The following is a 17,237-nucleotide window of genomic DNA, read 5'->3' as shown; positions in this document are numbered from 1 at the left end:
GAGGCGGCACTGCACAGGCACACAAAAGAGTGCCTGGGGCTGGGAGTGGGAAAGAGCGGAATTGAGAGACAGGAATTGGGCATTTTTTAAATTGTTAAAAATGTTTAAAATTTTTTAAAAAGTTTAAATTTTTAAAAATTTCTTTAGGAAATAGTGTGTGGGAAAACTGCATTTATTTCCACGAGCCTGAGCAGTTCCTGAGAAGGACTGGGAAAATACACGTGGAAGGCAGATGTGCTTGAAAATTAAGAAAGAAAAAAAAAAAAAAAAGGCGTGAGGACAGTGCCAGGAATAAGATGAGAAAATGGGACACAAAGCAAACAAGGAGAAACCCACAGGGGAAAGGGGAGCAGGGAAACTTCAATGGATACACCTTCAAACAGCCTCCTGGGGATAAAAATGGCACAGTGTGAACATACCCTGACACAAAGAATAAAAATAAAATCAAAATGATAGATCACTATATGATGAAATAGCGTCGTAAGATCTGATCACTTATACTGGCCAAAACAGAGCTCCTTTGAGGGGTGGATGTGCCAAACTTTGAACGGTCATGTGAACGCTGAAGAATCAGCCAGCCAGGAAAAATGTGATTCTGCTGCCAGCTGGAAGGGCGAGGCTTCTCTGGGGAAGGAGAACAAGGAGAACATGTTTAAATTAAAATAAACCAAAAACCGGGAAACCTTAGAGCATCTGTCCCCTCCACATCTGCCAGCACTTGATGCACCCCCTGATGGTCCCAGCCAGGATACCTGGGGCAGAGCAGTCCAGCGAGAGGAATGGAAAAATGAGAACCAAGCAGTGGCACTAAACCCCCTCTGGGAAGTGCCATTGGCTGGGGCACGCAGGGAATCGGGTTTGTCACTGCCCCGCTTAATTCCTCCGAAGTGAGAGCATTTAAAAAGGAATTAAAAATTCTACGTGAAGATCCAATTGGATCAGCAGAACAAGTAGACCAATTTTGGGACCCAATGTTTATAACTGGGACGAAGTGGAATCCAGAATTAACCTTTTGTTTGCACCTGAGGAAAGACAAATGATCCGACTAATGGGGATGTGGATTTGGGAGAGGGAACCTGCACAACATAGACCCCATGGGGAGCAGAAAATGCCCCTGCAATGCCCTGATTGGGACCACCATAACCCCGGGGAAAGGTAAAACATGGAAGATTATAGAGCATTAATTATCAGGGGAATTAGGGGGGCTGCTCCACCAACTCAGAACGACCACGGGGCGCTTGCTGAACAACAAAAGAAGGATGAGACTCCAACTGAATGGCTGGAGAGGTTAAAAGAAATGCGAGACAATACTCAGGTACAGACTGATACAATAGCTGGACAAGCTTTATTGAAAATAACATTTGTCATGAATGCTTGGCTGGATATAAGGAAAAGCTGCAAGACTGGGGGAATGGCAGGATAAGGGATTGAATGACCTGTTAAAGGAAGCTCAAAAGGTCAATGTACGGAGGGAGGGATGATGAGAAAGCCGAGGGGAAAGCAAAGATAATGGAGCCACTATTGATGAGGGGAACCCGCGTACAAGGAGCCACCCCCAGAGGGAAGTGAGACCCTGTCAGGGCAAGGCAAACGGGACCAGGGGGAGGAGAATGGGACAGAGCTCCCTGGGGCAGAGGCCCTAAAAGGGAAAAGGGCAATTGAACAGCTGAGGCCCAATCTGTCACCAGCACAGGGAAATTGGGCATTGGAGGTGAAACTGCCCCGGGAGGGAAAGGGACCTGAAGGTTTTTGAGGAGGCTTGAGAAATGGTCGGCTGCACCCATGGTGGAAAGCTGCTTCATTCATTCCCCAACCCGCCACGGAGTGACCCTGAGTGGCCCCGGTGACATCACCCCAGGAATTCCCGTCAGGATTTGGAGCAATTTCAATGAAAATTCCCAGAAAATTCCCCAAACTAGCTTCAAATCCCTCACAGGGAGGGGGTGGAGAGAACGAGTGACACCTCTGATGTCCGCAGTGACATCACCGATGACATCACAGCGGTGACATCACAGTTCCCGCAGCAGCCTCGGGATGTCCTCGATGGCTTTCTGGCACCGCTCGGCCACCACGCGGGCAGCAGGGCCATCAGGGCCGCAAACGAAACTGTTCAGGATGCCGCGGATTTGCCCAAGTATGGCCTCCAGGTGACACGAGGCCAGGTGGGTGCTGGCATCCCGCAGCCGCTCGGCCTCGGCCACGGCGGCCACCAAGGCCACGCGGAAATCGGGACACGGCTCCCTTGTCTCCTCCAGGGCGAACTCGATGTCCCCGAGCCGGCGCTGCAGCTCCCGGGGGAAGGCGGTGGCTCCGTCACACTCGGCCACCAGGCGCTCCAGCAGCCCCAGGGGTGTCTCTGCCCGCCGTCCCCTCATGGTGGCCGCCACCTCCCACTCGTTGCACAGCCTGGTGGCCTCCTCGACCCGCCGGGACCTGCTGTCCATGAGGCTGTCCACCGACTCCCGCCAGGTGCTGGCCGCAGCTCTCACGTCGGCCCAGGTGGCCTCCGGGTTGGCCAGGACCTGGCCCAGGGTGGTGACACGGTCGTGGCGCCCAAGGGTGGCACCGCAGAGGCCCAGCAGGGAAGTGAATCGGTTCAGGGAATTGACATCGAGGTGGCCCAGAGGGGTGACATTGCCGCGGCGCCAGGAAGTGACACTGCTGCCAGGCCAGGAGGTGACACTGCAGCAGCCCAGGGTCCCACTGAGGTGACCGATGAAGGTCCCCAGGGCCTCGTGCAGGGACCTTGGGGACCCACCCAGCAGCATGCCCCTGTACGGCGTAGTCGCAATGGCCACCAGCTTGCCCAGCGTGGCCACCACGGCGACCTGCCGCTCCAGCAGCTGGGGAGGGGACAGGGGAGGTGTCAGGGACGGGGTGGCACTTACGGCCTCCTAGGTTGGCCCCTGTGCCCTCCCGGGGTCCCCTCTGTCACCTCCCTGGAGGGCTCTGCTGTCCTCTCTGTCCCTCTGTCACCGCCCCGACCCCTCTGCTCCCCCCTGCCACCTCCTGTTGTCCCCGCCCTTCACCTCTGTGTCACCTCCCCCCTTCCTCCTATGCCCTCCTGTCCCCTTTGCGACCCCCTGTCCCTCCCGCCACCCCTGTGTCCCCTCCGTCCCCCACTGCCTCCTTTCACCCCTCCCTGTCCCCACTGCCACGTCCTTTCTCCACTGCCACCCCCTGTCCCCATCCCCACTGCCACGCCCTGTCCCCATCCCCACTGCCACCCCCTGTCCCCATCCCCACTGCCACGCCCTGTCCCCATCCCCACTGCCACCTCCCTGTCCTCACTGCCACCTCTTTATCCCCACTGCCACCCCCGTGTCCCCATCCCCACTGCCACCCCCCTGTCCCCACTGCCACCTCCCTGTCCTCACTGCCACCCCCTGTCCCCATCCCCACTGCCACCTCCCTGTCCTCACTGCCACCTCTTTATCCCCACTGCCACCCCCCTGTCCCCTCTGTCCCCTCCCTGTCCCCTCTGTCCCCTCCCTGTCCCCACTGCCACCCCTCCTGTCCCCACTGCCACCCCCCTATCCCCATCCCCACTGCCACCTCCCCATCCCCACTGCCACCTCCCCGTCCCCACTGCCACCCCCCTGTCCCCACTGACACCTCCCGTGTCCCCTCCGTCCCCTCCCGCCCCGGGATTGTCGCACCTCGCGGGGCTCCATGGCCGCTGGGGACACTCCGGGACGCTTTGGGGACGCTTTGGGGACACTCCGGGACGCTTTGGGGACGCTTTGGGGACGCTTTGGGGACGCTTTGGGGACACTCCGGGACGCTTTGGGGACGCTTTGGGGACGCTTTGGGGACACTCCGGGACGCGAACTCGCCCCGCTCGCGGTTCGGGACGCGCGGGAAGGCGGCGGAGCCGGACAGGGGAAGCAGGAAGGGGTGACGTCACCGCCCCCGCCCCACGCCCACTCCTTTGGCCGCTTTTGGTTTGGGGGGTCCTGAGGAGATTTTGGGGGGGGGTCCCAGGTGAGGTTTGGGGGTCCCGGGTGAGGTTTGGGGGTCCCAGGTGAGGTTTGGGGGTCCCGGGTGAAGTTTGGGGGTCCCAGGCGAGGTTTGGGGGTCCCGGGTGAGGTTTGGGGATCCCAGGTGAGGTCTGGGGGTCCCAGGTGAGGTTTGGGGGTCCCGGGTGAAGTTTCAGGGGTCCCGGGTGAGGTTTGGGGGTCCCAGGCGAGGTTTGGGGGTCCCGGGTGAGGTTTCAGGGGTCCCGGGTGAGGTTTGGGGGTCCCAGGCGAGGTTTGGGGGTCCCAGGTGAGGTTTGGGGGTCCCGGGTGAGGTTTGGGGATCCCAGGTGAGGTCTGGGGGTCCCAGGTGAGGTTTGGGGGTCCCGGGTGAAGTTTCAGGGGTCCCGGGTGAGGTTTGGGGGTCCCAGGCGAGGTTTGGGGGTCCCGGGTGAGGTTTCAGGGGTCCCGGGTGAGGTTTGGGGGTCCCAGGCGAGGTTTGGGGGTCCCAGGTGAGGTTTGGGGGTCCCAGGTGAGGTTTGGGGATCCCAGGTGAGGTCTGGGGGTCCCAGGTGAGGTTTGGGGGTCCCGGGTGAAGTTTCAGGGGTCCCGGGTGAGGTTTGGGGGTCCCAGGTGAGGTTTGGGGGTCCCGGGTGAAGTTTCAGGGGTCCCGGGTGAGGTTTGGGGATCCCAGGTGAGGTTTGGGGGTCCCGGGTGAGGTTTCAGGGGTCCCGGGTGAGGTTTGGGGGTCCCAGGCGAGGTTTGGGGGTCCCGGGTGAGGTTTGGGGGTCCCAGGCGAGGTTTGGGGGTCCCAGGTGAGGTTTGGGGGTCCCGGGTGAGGTTTGGGGATCCCAGGTGAGGTCTGGGGGTCCCAGGTGAGGTTTGGGGGTCCCGGGTGAAGTTTCAGGGGTCCCGGGTGAGGTTTGGGGGTCCCAGGTGAGGTTTGGGGGTCCCGGGTGAGGTTTCAGGGGTCCCGGGTGAGGTTTGGGGGTCCCAGGTGAGGTTTGGGGGTCCCGGGTGAGGTTTTGGGCGCCTCGAGCGAGGTTTCCAGGGGTTTGGGGCTTCCCAGTTGAGAATTCCCGAAGATTTTGGGGTTCCCGGATGAGAACGCGGGCTGGGGGCTGGGGGGGCCGGGGGGGGAGGGGCTGGGGGGGTTTCGGGGGGGGGGGGGGGGGTGTCCCATGGGTGGGGGAGGGGCGGTGAGGAGCTGGGGTCACGTGGGTGGGGGAGGGGTCGGCGATGGGGGGGGGCGGTCCCGGGGAAATTGGGGGGGGGGAGGGGGCGGGAAAACCCGCCAAATGTTGACCACGCCCCCTTTTAGGCGTTTGCCCTTCGTGCCTGGCCCCGCCCCTCGCTGCTGGACACGCCCACAGGGTGCCCCACCCTTTCAGGCCCCGCCCCTCACAAGTCCCAGTTCTGCCTTCTGGCCCCGCCCCCAAAAGAGCCTTAGCCCCGCCCCCAATTGGATTTTTTAATCAATGGAAACCAAAAATCGCCACAAAAATACAACCCCGGGGGGGAGGGGGGGCAGGGCCACACCTGTGACACCACGGGGGAGGGGCCAGGTGCGTCTGGGGGGGTCCCAGGTGGATTTGGGGGATCCAGGTGGGATTTTGGGTGGTCCCAGGTGGGATTTTGGGCAGCCCCAGGTGGGATTTTGGGTGGTCCCAGGTGATTTTTGGGGGTTCCAGGTGGGATTTTGGGGGCATTGACGTGTTCTTGGGTGTGTCCAGGTGAGTTTTTGGAGATTCCAGGTGGGCTTTGGGGTGATCCAGGTGTCCTTGAGGGAGATTCAGGTGTCCCGGAGCCATTCCCAGGTGTTTCTGGGGTGATCCAGGTGTTCCTGAGGGCTCCAGGTGTGCTCAGGAGGAGTCCAGGTGTTCCTGGGAGGGTTTCAGGTGTCCCGGGGGCAGTTCCAGGTGTTTTTGGGAGGGATACAGGTGTTTTTTGGGTGTCCCCGGTGCTTTCTGGGGATATCCAGGTGGGTCTGGAGGGATCCAGGTGTGTTGGGCAGGTGCAGGTGCCCAGGTGTGCTGGGAACCGGTGATCCAGCTGTGCAGGAACCCCAACATCTGGGCGGGCTGGAACTCAGGTGTGAGGGATCCAGGTGTGAGGGATCCAGGTGACATGGGACGGGTGGGACCCGGTTATCCAGGTGTGATGTCACCTGGTTATGACATCACCCACCCACCCAGGTGTGACACCACCTCTCCACCTCTCCCCACTCAGGTGTGGCGTCACCTGGCTATGATGTCACCCCCACCCAGGTGTGACGTCACCAGCTCACCTCGCCACGACATCACCTGCCCACATCCCCCCCTCCTGCCCAGGTGTGACGTGACCCCCGCCAGGTGTGACGTCATCCAGGTGTGACATCATCCAGGTGTGTGACCTCCAGGCTCACCTGGGCATGACATCACCGTTGTACCCAGCTGTCCCCGCCCCCCTCACCTGTCCACACCCTGAGGCGTGATGTCACCTGCACCACCAGGTGTGATGTCACTTGCGCCACCAGGTGTGATGTCACCAAGCCCACCAGGTGTGATGATGTCACACCTGTGACATCGCCCTGAGTACCCCCTGTGTCCCTGCACCCGCCCAGGTGTGACATCACCTGTGCCCAGGTGTCACTCAGGTGTCACTCAAGTGTGACATTGCCTGTCCAGATGTCACTCAGGTGTGCCCAGGTGTGACAGTACCTGTACCCAGGTGTCACTCAGGTATGCCAGGTGTTACAGGTGTGACAGTACCTGTACCCAGGAGTCACTCAGGTGTGCCAGGTGTCACAGATGTCACTCAGGTGTGCCCAGGTGTGACAGGTGTCGCAGTATCTGTACCCAGGTGTCACTCCGGTGTGCCAGGTGTCACCCAGGTGTCACTCAGGTGCCAAGTGTCACTCAGATGTGCCAGGTGTGACAGTATCTGTACCCAGGTGTCACTCAGGTGTCACAGGTGTGTCACTCAGGTGTCCCTGCACAGGTGCCACGGTGCTGGACGAAGCTGTCCCTCCACATGAAGGACCTGTTGCAGGTGCGCCAGGTGTCACAGGTGTCATTCGCATGTCCCAGGTGTGTCACTCACATGTCCCAGGTGTGTCCCTCAGGTGTCACAGGTGTGTCACTCAGGTGTCACAGTGTGTCACTCAGGTGTGCCAGGTGTCACTCAGGTGTCACAGTGTGTCACTCAGGTGTGGCAGTCCCCGCACAGGTGCCGCGGGGTCTCACAAAGCTGTCCCTCCACATGCAGGATCTCTCGCAGGTGTGCCAGGTGTGACAGTACCTGTACCCAGGTGTCACTCAGGTGTCACAGGTGTCACTCAGGTGTGGCAGTCCCCGCACAGGTGCCACGGTGCTGGACAAAGCTGTCCCTCCACATGAAGGACCTGTTGCAGGTGCGCCAGGTGTGACAGGTGTGACAGTATCTGTACCCAGGTGTCACTCAGATGTCAGGTGTCACAGGTGTGTCACTCACATGTCCCAGGTGTGTCCCTCAGGTGTGACAGGTGTGTCACTCGGGTGTGCCAGGTGTGGCAGTCCCCGCACAGGTGCCACGGTGTCTCACGAAGCCGTCCCTCCACATGAAGGACCTGTGGCAGGTGTCACTCAGGTGTGACAGTATCTGTACCCAGGTGTCACTCAGGTGTGCCAGGTGTCACTCAGGTGTCACAGGTGTGTCACTCAGGTGTCCCCGCACAGGTGCCGCGGTGCCGGACGAAGCTGTCCCTCCACATGAAGGACCTGGCACAGGTGTGGCAGGTGTGACAGTATCTGTACCCAGGTGTCACTCAGGTGTGCCAGGTGTCACTCAGGTGTGCCGGGTGTCCCCGCACAGGCGCCGCGGTGCCGGACGAAGCTGTCCCTCCACATGAAGGAGCGGTGGCAGGTGTGGCAGGTGTAGGGCCGCAGCCCCGTGTGCGTTTTCATGTGCTCCGTCAGGTGATGTTTCATCTTGAAGCGCTTGCGGCACAGCGCGCAGGTGAAGGGCCGCAGCCCCAGGTGCATGTTCACGTGCCGCTGCCGCATGGAGCGGTGCGAGAACGCCTTCCCGCAGTGGCACACGAACACCTGCCCGCCCTTGCCCGCCCTGCCCGCGCTCACCTGGCGCGCAGGTGCGCCCTGGGCGGAGCCGGGGGCGGGGCCGGGGCGGGGCGCTCTGATCCGCGCGGTTCTGGGCGGAATCCCCGCGTTTTCCTGCGGAATTCTGACGGTTCTGCTCGGAATCCCCGCGGTTCCGTCCAGAATCCCGACGGTTCTGTGCAAAATCCCCTCGGTTCCCTCACGAATTCTGGCGGTTCTGGTCAAAACTCCCGAATTTTCCTGCGAAATTTTGTGCGGAATTCCTCTGATTCCGGTTAAAATTCCTTCATTTCCGCGCGGAGTTCCGTCGGTTCCCGTCAAAATTTCCTCGGTTCCGTCCCGGATTCTGCCGGTTCTGGTCAGAATTCCCCAATTTTCCTGCGGAATTCCCGAAGTTCTGTGCGAAATTCCTCTGGTTCCGGTTAGAATTCCTTCGTTTCCGTGCGGAATTCCGCCGGCTCGGTGCAAAATTCCCGCGGTTCCCTCTGGAATTTCACCAGTTCCGGTCAAAATTCCCTCAGTTCCCTCCGAAATTCCCGCGGTTCTGTGCGAAATTTTGTGCGGAATTCCTTTGAGTCCAGCCAGAATTCCCAAGTTTTCGTGCGGAATTTCGTCGGTTCCGGTCAAGATTCCCTCATTTTCGTACCAAATTCTGCCGGTTCTGGTCAAAATTCCTGCGGTTCCCTCCCGAATTCTGCCGGTTCTGGTCAAAATTTCCGAATTTCCCTGCGAAATTCCCGCGGTTCTGTGCGAAATTTTGTGCGGAATTCCTCTGATTCCAGTTAGAATTCCCGAGTTTTCGAGCGCAATTTCGCCCGTTCCCATCAAAATTCCCTCAGTTCCCTCACGAATTCTGGCGGTTTTAGTCAAAATTCCCGAATTTTCCTGCGAAATTCCCAAAGTTCTGTGTGGAATTCCTCTGATTCCGGTTAAAATTCCTTCATTTTCGTGCAGAATTTCGCCGGTTCCCATCAAAATTCCCGCGGTTCCGTCCCGAATTCTGCCGGTTCTGCTCAAAATTCCCGAACTTTCGTGCGGAATTCTGCTGATTCCAGTTAAAATTCCCTCGTTCTCGTGCGAAATTACGATTCCGGTCAAAATTTCCTCGTTTTCGTGCAAAATTCTGCCGGTTCTGTGCAAAATTCCTTCGTTTTCACGCAACGTTCTGCCGGTTCTGTGCACGATTCTCTCGGTTCCGAGTGAAATTCCCTCATTTCCGTGCGAAATCCCAGCGTTTCCGAGCAACATTTCCTCATTTCCGAGCGAAATTTCCTCATTTCCGTGCGGAATCCCGCGAATCTCCTCGCTGCCCCAGGAACCCCGACCCCTCCCGGATCCCATTCCCGAATTTTCCCGGGATCCCATCCCCGAATTTTCCCGGGATCCCATTCCCGAATTTCCCCGGTTCCTCCCCAGCCCCATTCCTGAATTTCCCCGGCTATTCCCGAACCCTTTTCCCGAATTTTCCCGGTTCCTCTCCAGCGCCACTCCCGAATTTTCCCTCCCCTCTCCCTCCTCATTCCCGCCCGCAATTCCCGAATTTTCCTCCCCGGCCGGCGGCTCCTCCTCCTCCTCCTCCTCGCAGGTGAGCACCAGGTCCTGCTGCAGCCAGCGCCGCTCGGCCCGGGCAGTTTGGGGCAAAACGCGGCGGTTTCGGGGCAGAACGGGGCTGGGAGCCGGGAACGGCCCCTCGGGGCTGCGCTCCGGCCCTTCCTCGCTCCCCTCCTCCTCTTCCTCCTCCTCTTCCTCCTCCTGTCCCCCTCCCGTGTCCCCTCCCCGCGTCCCCTCCCAAGTCCCGTCCCGTGTCCCCATGTCCCCGTCCCCTGTCCCCTCCGGTGTCCCTCTCCCCTCCCGTGTCCCCGTGTCCCCTCTGCTCTCCCCGTGTCCCCTCCCCGTGTCACTGTCCTTGTCCCTCTGTCGCCATCCCGTGTCCCCCTCGCCTGTCCCGTATCCCCTCCCCGTGTCCCTGTCCCCGTGTCCCCATCCCCTGTCCCTGTCCCCCTCCCCCGTCCCTGTCTCCATGTCCCCATCCCCTGTCCCGCGTCCCCTCCCATGTCCCCCTCCCCGTGTCCCCGTGTCCCCGTGTGCCCATCCCGTGTCCCCTCCCCTGTCCGTGTCCCCTCTCCTCTCCCCGTGTCCCCCTCCCTGTGTCCCCACGTCCCTGTCCCTGTCACCGTGTCCCCAGCCCCTGTCCGTGTCCCCTCCGCTGTCCCCGTGTCCCCATCCCCGTGTCCCCTCTCCCGTCTCCATGTCCCCATCGCGTGTCCCCATGTCCCCACGTCCCCATCCCCTGTCCCTGTTCCCCTGCCGTGTCCCCATGTCCCCTGTCCTCTCCCCGTGTCCCCCTCCTTGTGTCCCGTCCTCTGTCCCCATGTCCCCAACCCCTGTCCCGTGTCTGCTCCCCGTGTCCCCTCCCCTGTCCCTGTCCCCATGTCCCCATCCCCGTGTCCCCTCCGCCATCCCCATGTCCCCTCCTCTGCCTTTGTCCCCACGTCCCCATCCCCTGTCCCTGTTCCCCTGCCGTGCCCCCATGTCCCCTGTCCTCTCCCCGTGTCCCCATCCCTGTGTCCCCTCCCCCGTCTCCATGTCCCCAACCCCTGTCCCGTGTCTCCTCCCCGTGTCCCTGTCCCCATGTCCCCATCCCCTGTCCCGTTCCCCTGTCCCTTGTCCCCATCCCTGTGTCCCCTCCTCCGTCCCCATGTCCCCAACCCCTGTCCCCATGTCCCCATCCCGTGTCCCCTCCCCTGTCCCTGTCCCCATGTTCCCATCCCCCGTCCCGTGTCCCCATCCTCTGTCCCCATCCCGTGTCCCTGTCCCCACGTCCCCATCCCCTGTCCCGTGTCTCCTCCCCGTGTCCCCTCCCCTGTCCCTGTCCCTGTCCCCGTGTCCCCATCCCCTGTCCCTTTCCCCCGTCCCGTGTCCCCATCCCTGTGTCCCCTCCTGTGTCTCCATGTCCCCAACCCCTGTCCCCATGTCCCCATCCCGTGTCCCTGTCCCCATGTCCCCATCCCGTGTCCCCTCCCCTGTCCCTGTCCCCATGTCCCCATCCCCCGTCCCGTGTCTCCTCCCCGTGTCCCCTCCCCTGTCCCTGTCCCTGTCCCCGTGTCCCCATCCCCTGTCCCTTTCCCCCGTTCCGTGTCCCCATCCCTGTGTCCCCTCCTGTGTCTCCATGTCCCCATCCCTTGTCGCCATGTCCCCATCCCGTGTCCCTGTCCCCATGTCCCCATCCCCTGTCCCCATGTCCCCTGTCCCCATGTCCCCTCCCCACGTTCGCGACGACGACGACGACGACGACGTCGCCGCAGGCTCCCCGAGCAGCTGCGCGCACTTGCGCACCACGTGCCACATCTGCAGCGCGCTGCCCGCGGTCAGCGTGGCCAGCAGGGCCCCGCGGCGCAGCGAGAGCCGCCCGGTGTAGGCGCAGCCCAGCACGGCCGCGACGGCCGCGGGCTCCAGCGCCGGGGGCAGCTCGATGGCGGCGCCCGCGCCGCGCAGCAGCAGCTGCTCCTGGAAGAAGGGCGAGGCCGCGGCCAGCACGGCGCGGTGCGCGCGGAACTCGCGGCCCTGCACGCGCACCGAGACGTCGCAGAGCGTCCCCTCCAGGCGCTGCCGGTTCAGGGCGCGGAGCAGCGCCCGCGGCACCTGCGGGAGCTCCACCTGCAGCAGCGGGGCCGGGCACGGGGAGCACGAGGAGGAGGAGGAGGAGGAGGAGGAGGAAGGAGCGGGGGGGGCAGCGGGGGAGCGGGGGCGGGGCATGGCGGAGGAGGAGGAGGAGGGGGAGGGGCTGGGGGGGGAAATGGGGGGGGGGGGGGGGGTGTTGGGGTCAGGGATTGGTTCTGTGACCGGTTCCAGAGTTCTGACACAAATGTCCCGATTCTGGATTAAAGCTCATCGGTTCTGTCATAAAATCCGTTATTCTGACCCAATTCCCATTAATTCCGGCTCAAATCCCATTCATTCCACCCAAATCCCATTAATTCCAAACCAAATCCCATTAATTCCGGCTCAAATCCCATTAATTCCAGCTCAAATCCCATTAATTCCGCCCAAATCCCATTAATTCCACCCAAATCCCATTAGTTCAGTATCAAATCCCATTAATTCTGGCCCAAATCTCATTAAATCCAGCTCAAATCCCATTAATTCCACCCAAACCCCATTAATTCCACCCAAATCCCATTAATTCCACCCAAATCCCATTAATTCCACCCAAATCCCATTAATTCAGTATAAAATCCCTTAATTCCACCCAAATCCTATTAATTCTGGCCCAAATCCCATTAATTCCAACACAAAGTCCACTAATTTTGTATCAAACCCCCTTAATTCCAACACAAATCCCCAAATTCTTCCCTAAATCCCATTAATTCCAACCAAAATCTCATTAACTCCAGCTCAAATCCCATTAATTTCAACACAAATCCCATTAATTCCAGCTCAAATCCCATTATTTCCACCCAAATCCCAATAATTCTGCATCAAATCCTTTCATTCCAACAAAAATCCCATGAATTCCAACAGAAATCCCTTAATTCTACCCTAAATTCCTTAATTCCAGCTCAAATCCATTCATTCCAACCAAAATCCCACTGCATTTGTATCGTTTCCCTTCATTCTGTATCAAATCCCATTGATTCCACCCCAAATCCCTTAATTCTACCCCAAATTCCCCAATTCTGACTAAAATCCCAATAATTCTGCCCCAAATGGGATTTGAGCCTGAATTCTGGCCCAAAATCCCATTAATTCCAGCCCAAATCCCACTCATTTCAACCAAAATCCCAATAATTCCAGCCAAAATCCCACTCATTTCAACCAAAATCCCATTAATTTTGTACAAATCCCCGAGTTCTGGCTCGGAGCTCGTTGGCTCTGCGACAAAACCCCAAAATTCCAACACAAATCCCAAATTAATTCCCGCCAAAATCCCATAAATTCCAGCTCCAATCTCATTAATCCCAGCCCAAATCCCACTGATTTTGTATCAAATCCCATTAATTCTCCCCAAATCCACCAATTTTGGTTCAAAGCTCATTGCTTCTGTGATAAAATCCCAAAATTCTGACCCAAATCCCAAATGAATTCCAGCTCCAATCCCATTGATTCCAGCCAAAATCCCACAAATCTCAACCAAATTCCCACTGATTTTGTATCAAATCCCTGAGTTCTGACCCAAATCCCCCAATTCCAGCTCAAATCCCATTAATTCCAACCAAAATCTCATTAACTCCAGCTCAAATCCCATTAATTTCAACACAAATCCCATTAATTCCGGCTCAAATCCCATTAATTCCACCCAAATCTCATTAATTCCAGCTCAAATCCCATTAATTCCACCCAAACCCCGCTAATTCAGTATCAAATCCCTTAATTCCACCCAAATCCCATTAATTCCAACACAAATCCCATTAATTCCACCCAAATCCCATTAATTCCAAACCAAATCCCATTAATTCCACCCAAATCCCATTAATTCCACCCAAATCCCATTATTTCCACCCAAATCCCATTAATTCCAGCCAAAATCCCATTAATTCCACCCAAATCCCATTAATTCCACCCAAATCCCACTAATTCTGCATCAAATCCTTTCATTCCAACAAAAATCCCATGAATTCCAACACAAATCCCTTAATTCTACCCTAAATTCCTTAATTCCAGCTCAAATCCATTCATTCCAACCAAAATCCCACTGATTTTGTATCAAATTCTGTAATTCCAATACAAATCCCATTAATTCCACCCAAATCCCATTAATTCCAGCTCAAATCCCATTAATTCCACCCAAACCCCTTTCATTTCAATAAAAATCTCACCAATTTTGCACCAAATCCCCCAATTCTGCCCCAAATCCCCCAATCCTGGATTGAACCTCGCTGGTTCTGTGCCAAAATCCCAAAATTCTGCCCCGAATCCCATTAATTACAAACCCCGATAATTCCGGCTCGAGTTCCTTCATTCCACCACAAATCCCATTAATTACAACTCAAATCTCAATTAATTTCAACTCAAGTCCCTTAATCCAACCCCAAATCCCTGAATCCCGACCCAAATCCCATTAATCCCAACATAAATCCCTTAATTCTTCCCCAAATCCCCCAATCCCGGATTGGTTCTGTGATAAAATCCCAAAATTCCGGCCCAAATCCCATTAATTAATCCCAGCCCAAATCCCATTAATTCCTGCAAAAATCTCATTAATTAATTCCACCCCAAATCCCATTAATTCCTCCAAAAATCCCATTAATTAATCCCAGCCCAAATCCCATTAATTCCTACAAAAATCCCATTAATTCCTCCAAAAATCCCATTAATTAATTCCATCCCAAATCCCATTAATTCCTACAAAAATCCCATTAGTTTCAACCCAAATCCCATTAATTTCACTACAAATCCCATTATTCCTACCAAAATCCCATTAATTCCTACCAAAATCCCATTAATTTCAATACAAATCCCATTAATTTCACTACAAATCCCATTAATTAATTCAATCCCAAATCCCATTAATTCCTACCAAAATCCCATTAATTCCAGCCCAAATCCCATTAATTTCAATACAAATCCCATTAATTCCAGCCCAAATCCCATTAATTTCAATACAAATTCCATTATTCCTACCAAAATCCCATTAATTTCAATACTAATCCCATTAATTCCTACAAAAATCCCATTAATTTCAATACAAATCCCATTAATTCCTACCAAAATCCCATTAATTCCTACCAAAATCCCATTAATTTCAACACAAATCCCATTAATTCCTACCAAAATCCCATTAATTCCAACCCAAATCCCATTAATTCCAACCAAAATCCCATTAATTTCAATACAAATCCCATTAACTCCGACCAAAATCCAATTAATCCCAACCGAAATTCCCCAATTTTACCCCAAATCCCATTAATTCTCACCAAAATCCCGTTAACTAATTAATTAATTCTAATCCAAATTCCCTAAATTTACCCCAAATCCTTCAAATTCTGCCCCAAACCCCATTAAATCCTCACCCAGATTTTTTTACTTCTGCCCCAAATTCTGCCTCGAATTCGTTAATTCTGACCCAAATCCCAAAAATGGGATTGATTTTACCCCAATCCCATAAATTTGGCTCAAATTCCCCAAATTCTGACCCAAATCCCATTAATTCCACCCCAAACCCCAGAAATTTCGCCTCTAAATTCCTTTAAATCTTCCCAGATTTGTTAATTCCGACCCAAATCCCATCAAATCCTCCCCAAAATCCCAAATTTTGGTCCTAAATTTTGCCCAAATCCCACAAAATTCCCATTAAATCCCCAAATCCCGACTAAAATCCCATAAATTCCCCAAATCCCGACCCAAATCCCATAAAAATTCCGATAAAATCCCAAGAAATTCTCACCCCAAATCCCAAATTCCCCCAAACCTCAAAATCCCCCAAACCCCAAAATGCCCCAAATTTCCCCCAAAACCCCAAAATCTCCCCCAAATTTCCCCAAAATTCCTCCCTGGAGCCCCCAAAATCCCCCACATTTTCCTCCAGGACCCCCAAAAATGTCCCCAAATCCCCCAAAGGACACCCCAAAATCCCCCAAAATCCCCCAAATTTCCCCCAAACCCCAAAATCTCCCCCAAATCCTCCTCAGGACCCCCCAAAATTCCCCCAAATCTTCCGCAGATTCCCCCCAAGAACCCCCAAAATCCCCCCAAAATCCCCTCCAGGAGCCTCAAAACCAAACCCAGACCCCAAAAAATCCCCCCAGGACCCCCCAAAATCCCCCCAAAATCCTCCCCACAAAATCCCCCAAAATCCCCCCCAAAATCCCTCAAAATCCCCCCAAAATCCCCCCAGGACCCCCCAAATTCCCCCCAGAACCCCCCAAAATCCCCCAAATTCTCCCCAAATTCCCCCCAAATTCCTCCCCCAGACCCTCTCAGGCCCCCCCGAATCCTCCCCAGGACCCCCCAAAATTCCCCCAAATCTCCCCCAGGACTCCCCAGAACGCCCCAAATTGCCCCGAAGCCCCCCCAGGATCCCTCAAATTCTCCCCAGGACCCCCCGAAATCCCCCAAATTCCCCCCCCAGACCCTCTCAGGATCCCCCAAATCCTCCCGGGATCCCCCAAATCCTTTCCAAGATCCCCCCAAAATCCCCCAAAACCCAGCCCGGACACCCCAAAAATCCCCCAAATCCCCCCAAAAAAATCCCCCAAAAAAATCCCCCAGGGATCCTTCAAATCTTTCCCAGGAACTCCCAAAATCCCCCAATTCCCCCCCCAAAAAAATCCACAAAATTCCCCCCAAAATCCCCCAAATCCCCCCAGGACCCCTCAAATCCCCCCAAAATCCCCCAAATCCCCCCAAAATCCCCAAAATCCCTCCCCAAAATCCCCCAAATCCCTCAAAATCCCCCCCAAAATCCCCCCAGGACCCCCCAAAATCCCCCCCAAAATCCCCCAAATCCCCCCCCCCAAAAATCCCCCAACTCCCCCCCAAAAAAATCCCCAAAATCCCCCCCAAAAAAATCCCCAAAATCCCCCCAGGACCCCTCAGGACCCCCCAAAATCCCCCCAAGATCTCTCCCAACCCCCCCGACCCCCGAAATTTCCCCCAAATCTCCTTCAGGACCCCCCAAATCCTCCCCAGGACCCCCCAAATGCCCCCCCCAGACTCTCTCAGGACCCCCCAAAATCCCCCAAATCCCCCCCAGGACCCCCCCAAATCCCTTCCAAGACCCCCAAAATCCCCCCCCGGTGCCCCAAAACTGAGCCCAGACCCCACAAAATCTCCCCAAATCCCCCTCAGGACCCCCCCAAATCCCCCAAATCCTTCATGGACCCCCCAAATTTTCCCCAGGACCCCCAAACTCTTCCAAATTTTCCCTCAGGACCCCCCAAATCCCCCTCAATTCCCCCCAAATCGCCCCAAATCTTCCCCCAGATGCCCCAAAACCGAGCCCAGGCCCCCCCAAAATCCCCCTCAGGACCCCCCCAAAATTCCCCAAACCCCCCCCAGTCCCCGAAATTTCCCCCAAATCCTCCCCAAATCTCCCCCAGGCCCCCCCAAATCCTCCCAGGACCCCCCAAATCCTCCCCAGGACCCCCAAACCTCTCGGATTTCTCCCCAAATCCCCCCCAAAAAATTCCCCAAATCCCCCCCCCAATCCAGCCCAGACTCCCCCAGGACCCCCAAAACCCACCCGGGACCCCCCAAAATCCCCCAA

General features: G+C 56.4%; 2 protein-coding genes across 2 annotated transcripts; both read right to left on the bottom strand.

Annotated features, from left to right (window-relative positions):
• Positions 1-1,326: 1,326 nt before the first annotated feature.
• On the bottom strand, positions 1,327-3,775 carry LOC132085656 (uncharacterized). Its single transcript, XM_059491116.1, has 2 exons — positions 3,660-3,775; positions 1,327-2,843 (listed from the first exon to the last, which is right to left on the bottom strand). The coding sequence occupies exons 1-2, from the start codon at positions 3,672-3,674 to the stop codon at positions 2,010-2,012; spliced, it is 849 nt and encodes a 282-aa protein (XP_059347099.1). The 5' UTR covers positions 3,675-3,775; the 3' UTR covers positions 1,327-2,009.
• Positions 3,776-7,756: 3,981 nt separating this feature from the next.
• On the bottom strand, positions 7,757-12,646 carry LOC132085520 (aggrecan core protein-like). Its single transcript, XM_059490996.1, has 3 exons — positions 12,623-12,646; positions 11,301-11,689; positions 7,757-9,701 (listed from the first exon to the last, which is right to left on the bottom strand). The coding sequence occupies exons 1-3, from the start codon at positions 12,644-12,646 to the stop codon at positions 7,757-7,759; spliced, it is 2,358 nt and encodes a 785-aa protein (XP_059346979.1).
• Between the last annotated feature and the right edge of the window lie 4,591 nt (positions 12,647-17,237).

This window comes from Ammospiza nelsoni, chromosome 31 (assembly GCF_027579445.1).
Source record: "Ammospiza nelsoni isolate bAmmNel1 chromosome 31, bAmmNel1.pri, whole genome shotgun sequence".
In the NCBI taxonomy this organism is placed as follows: Eukaryota; Metazoa; Chordata; class Aves; order Passeriformes; family Passerellidae; genus Ammospiza; species Ammospiza nelsoni.
This window is presented reverse-complemented; position numbering and strand designations above follow the sequence as displayed.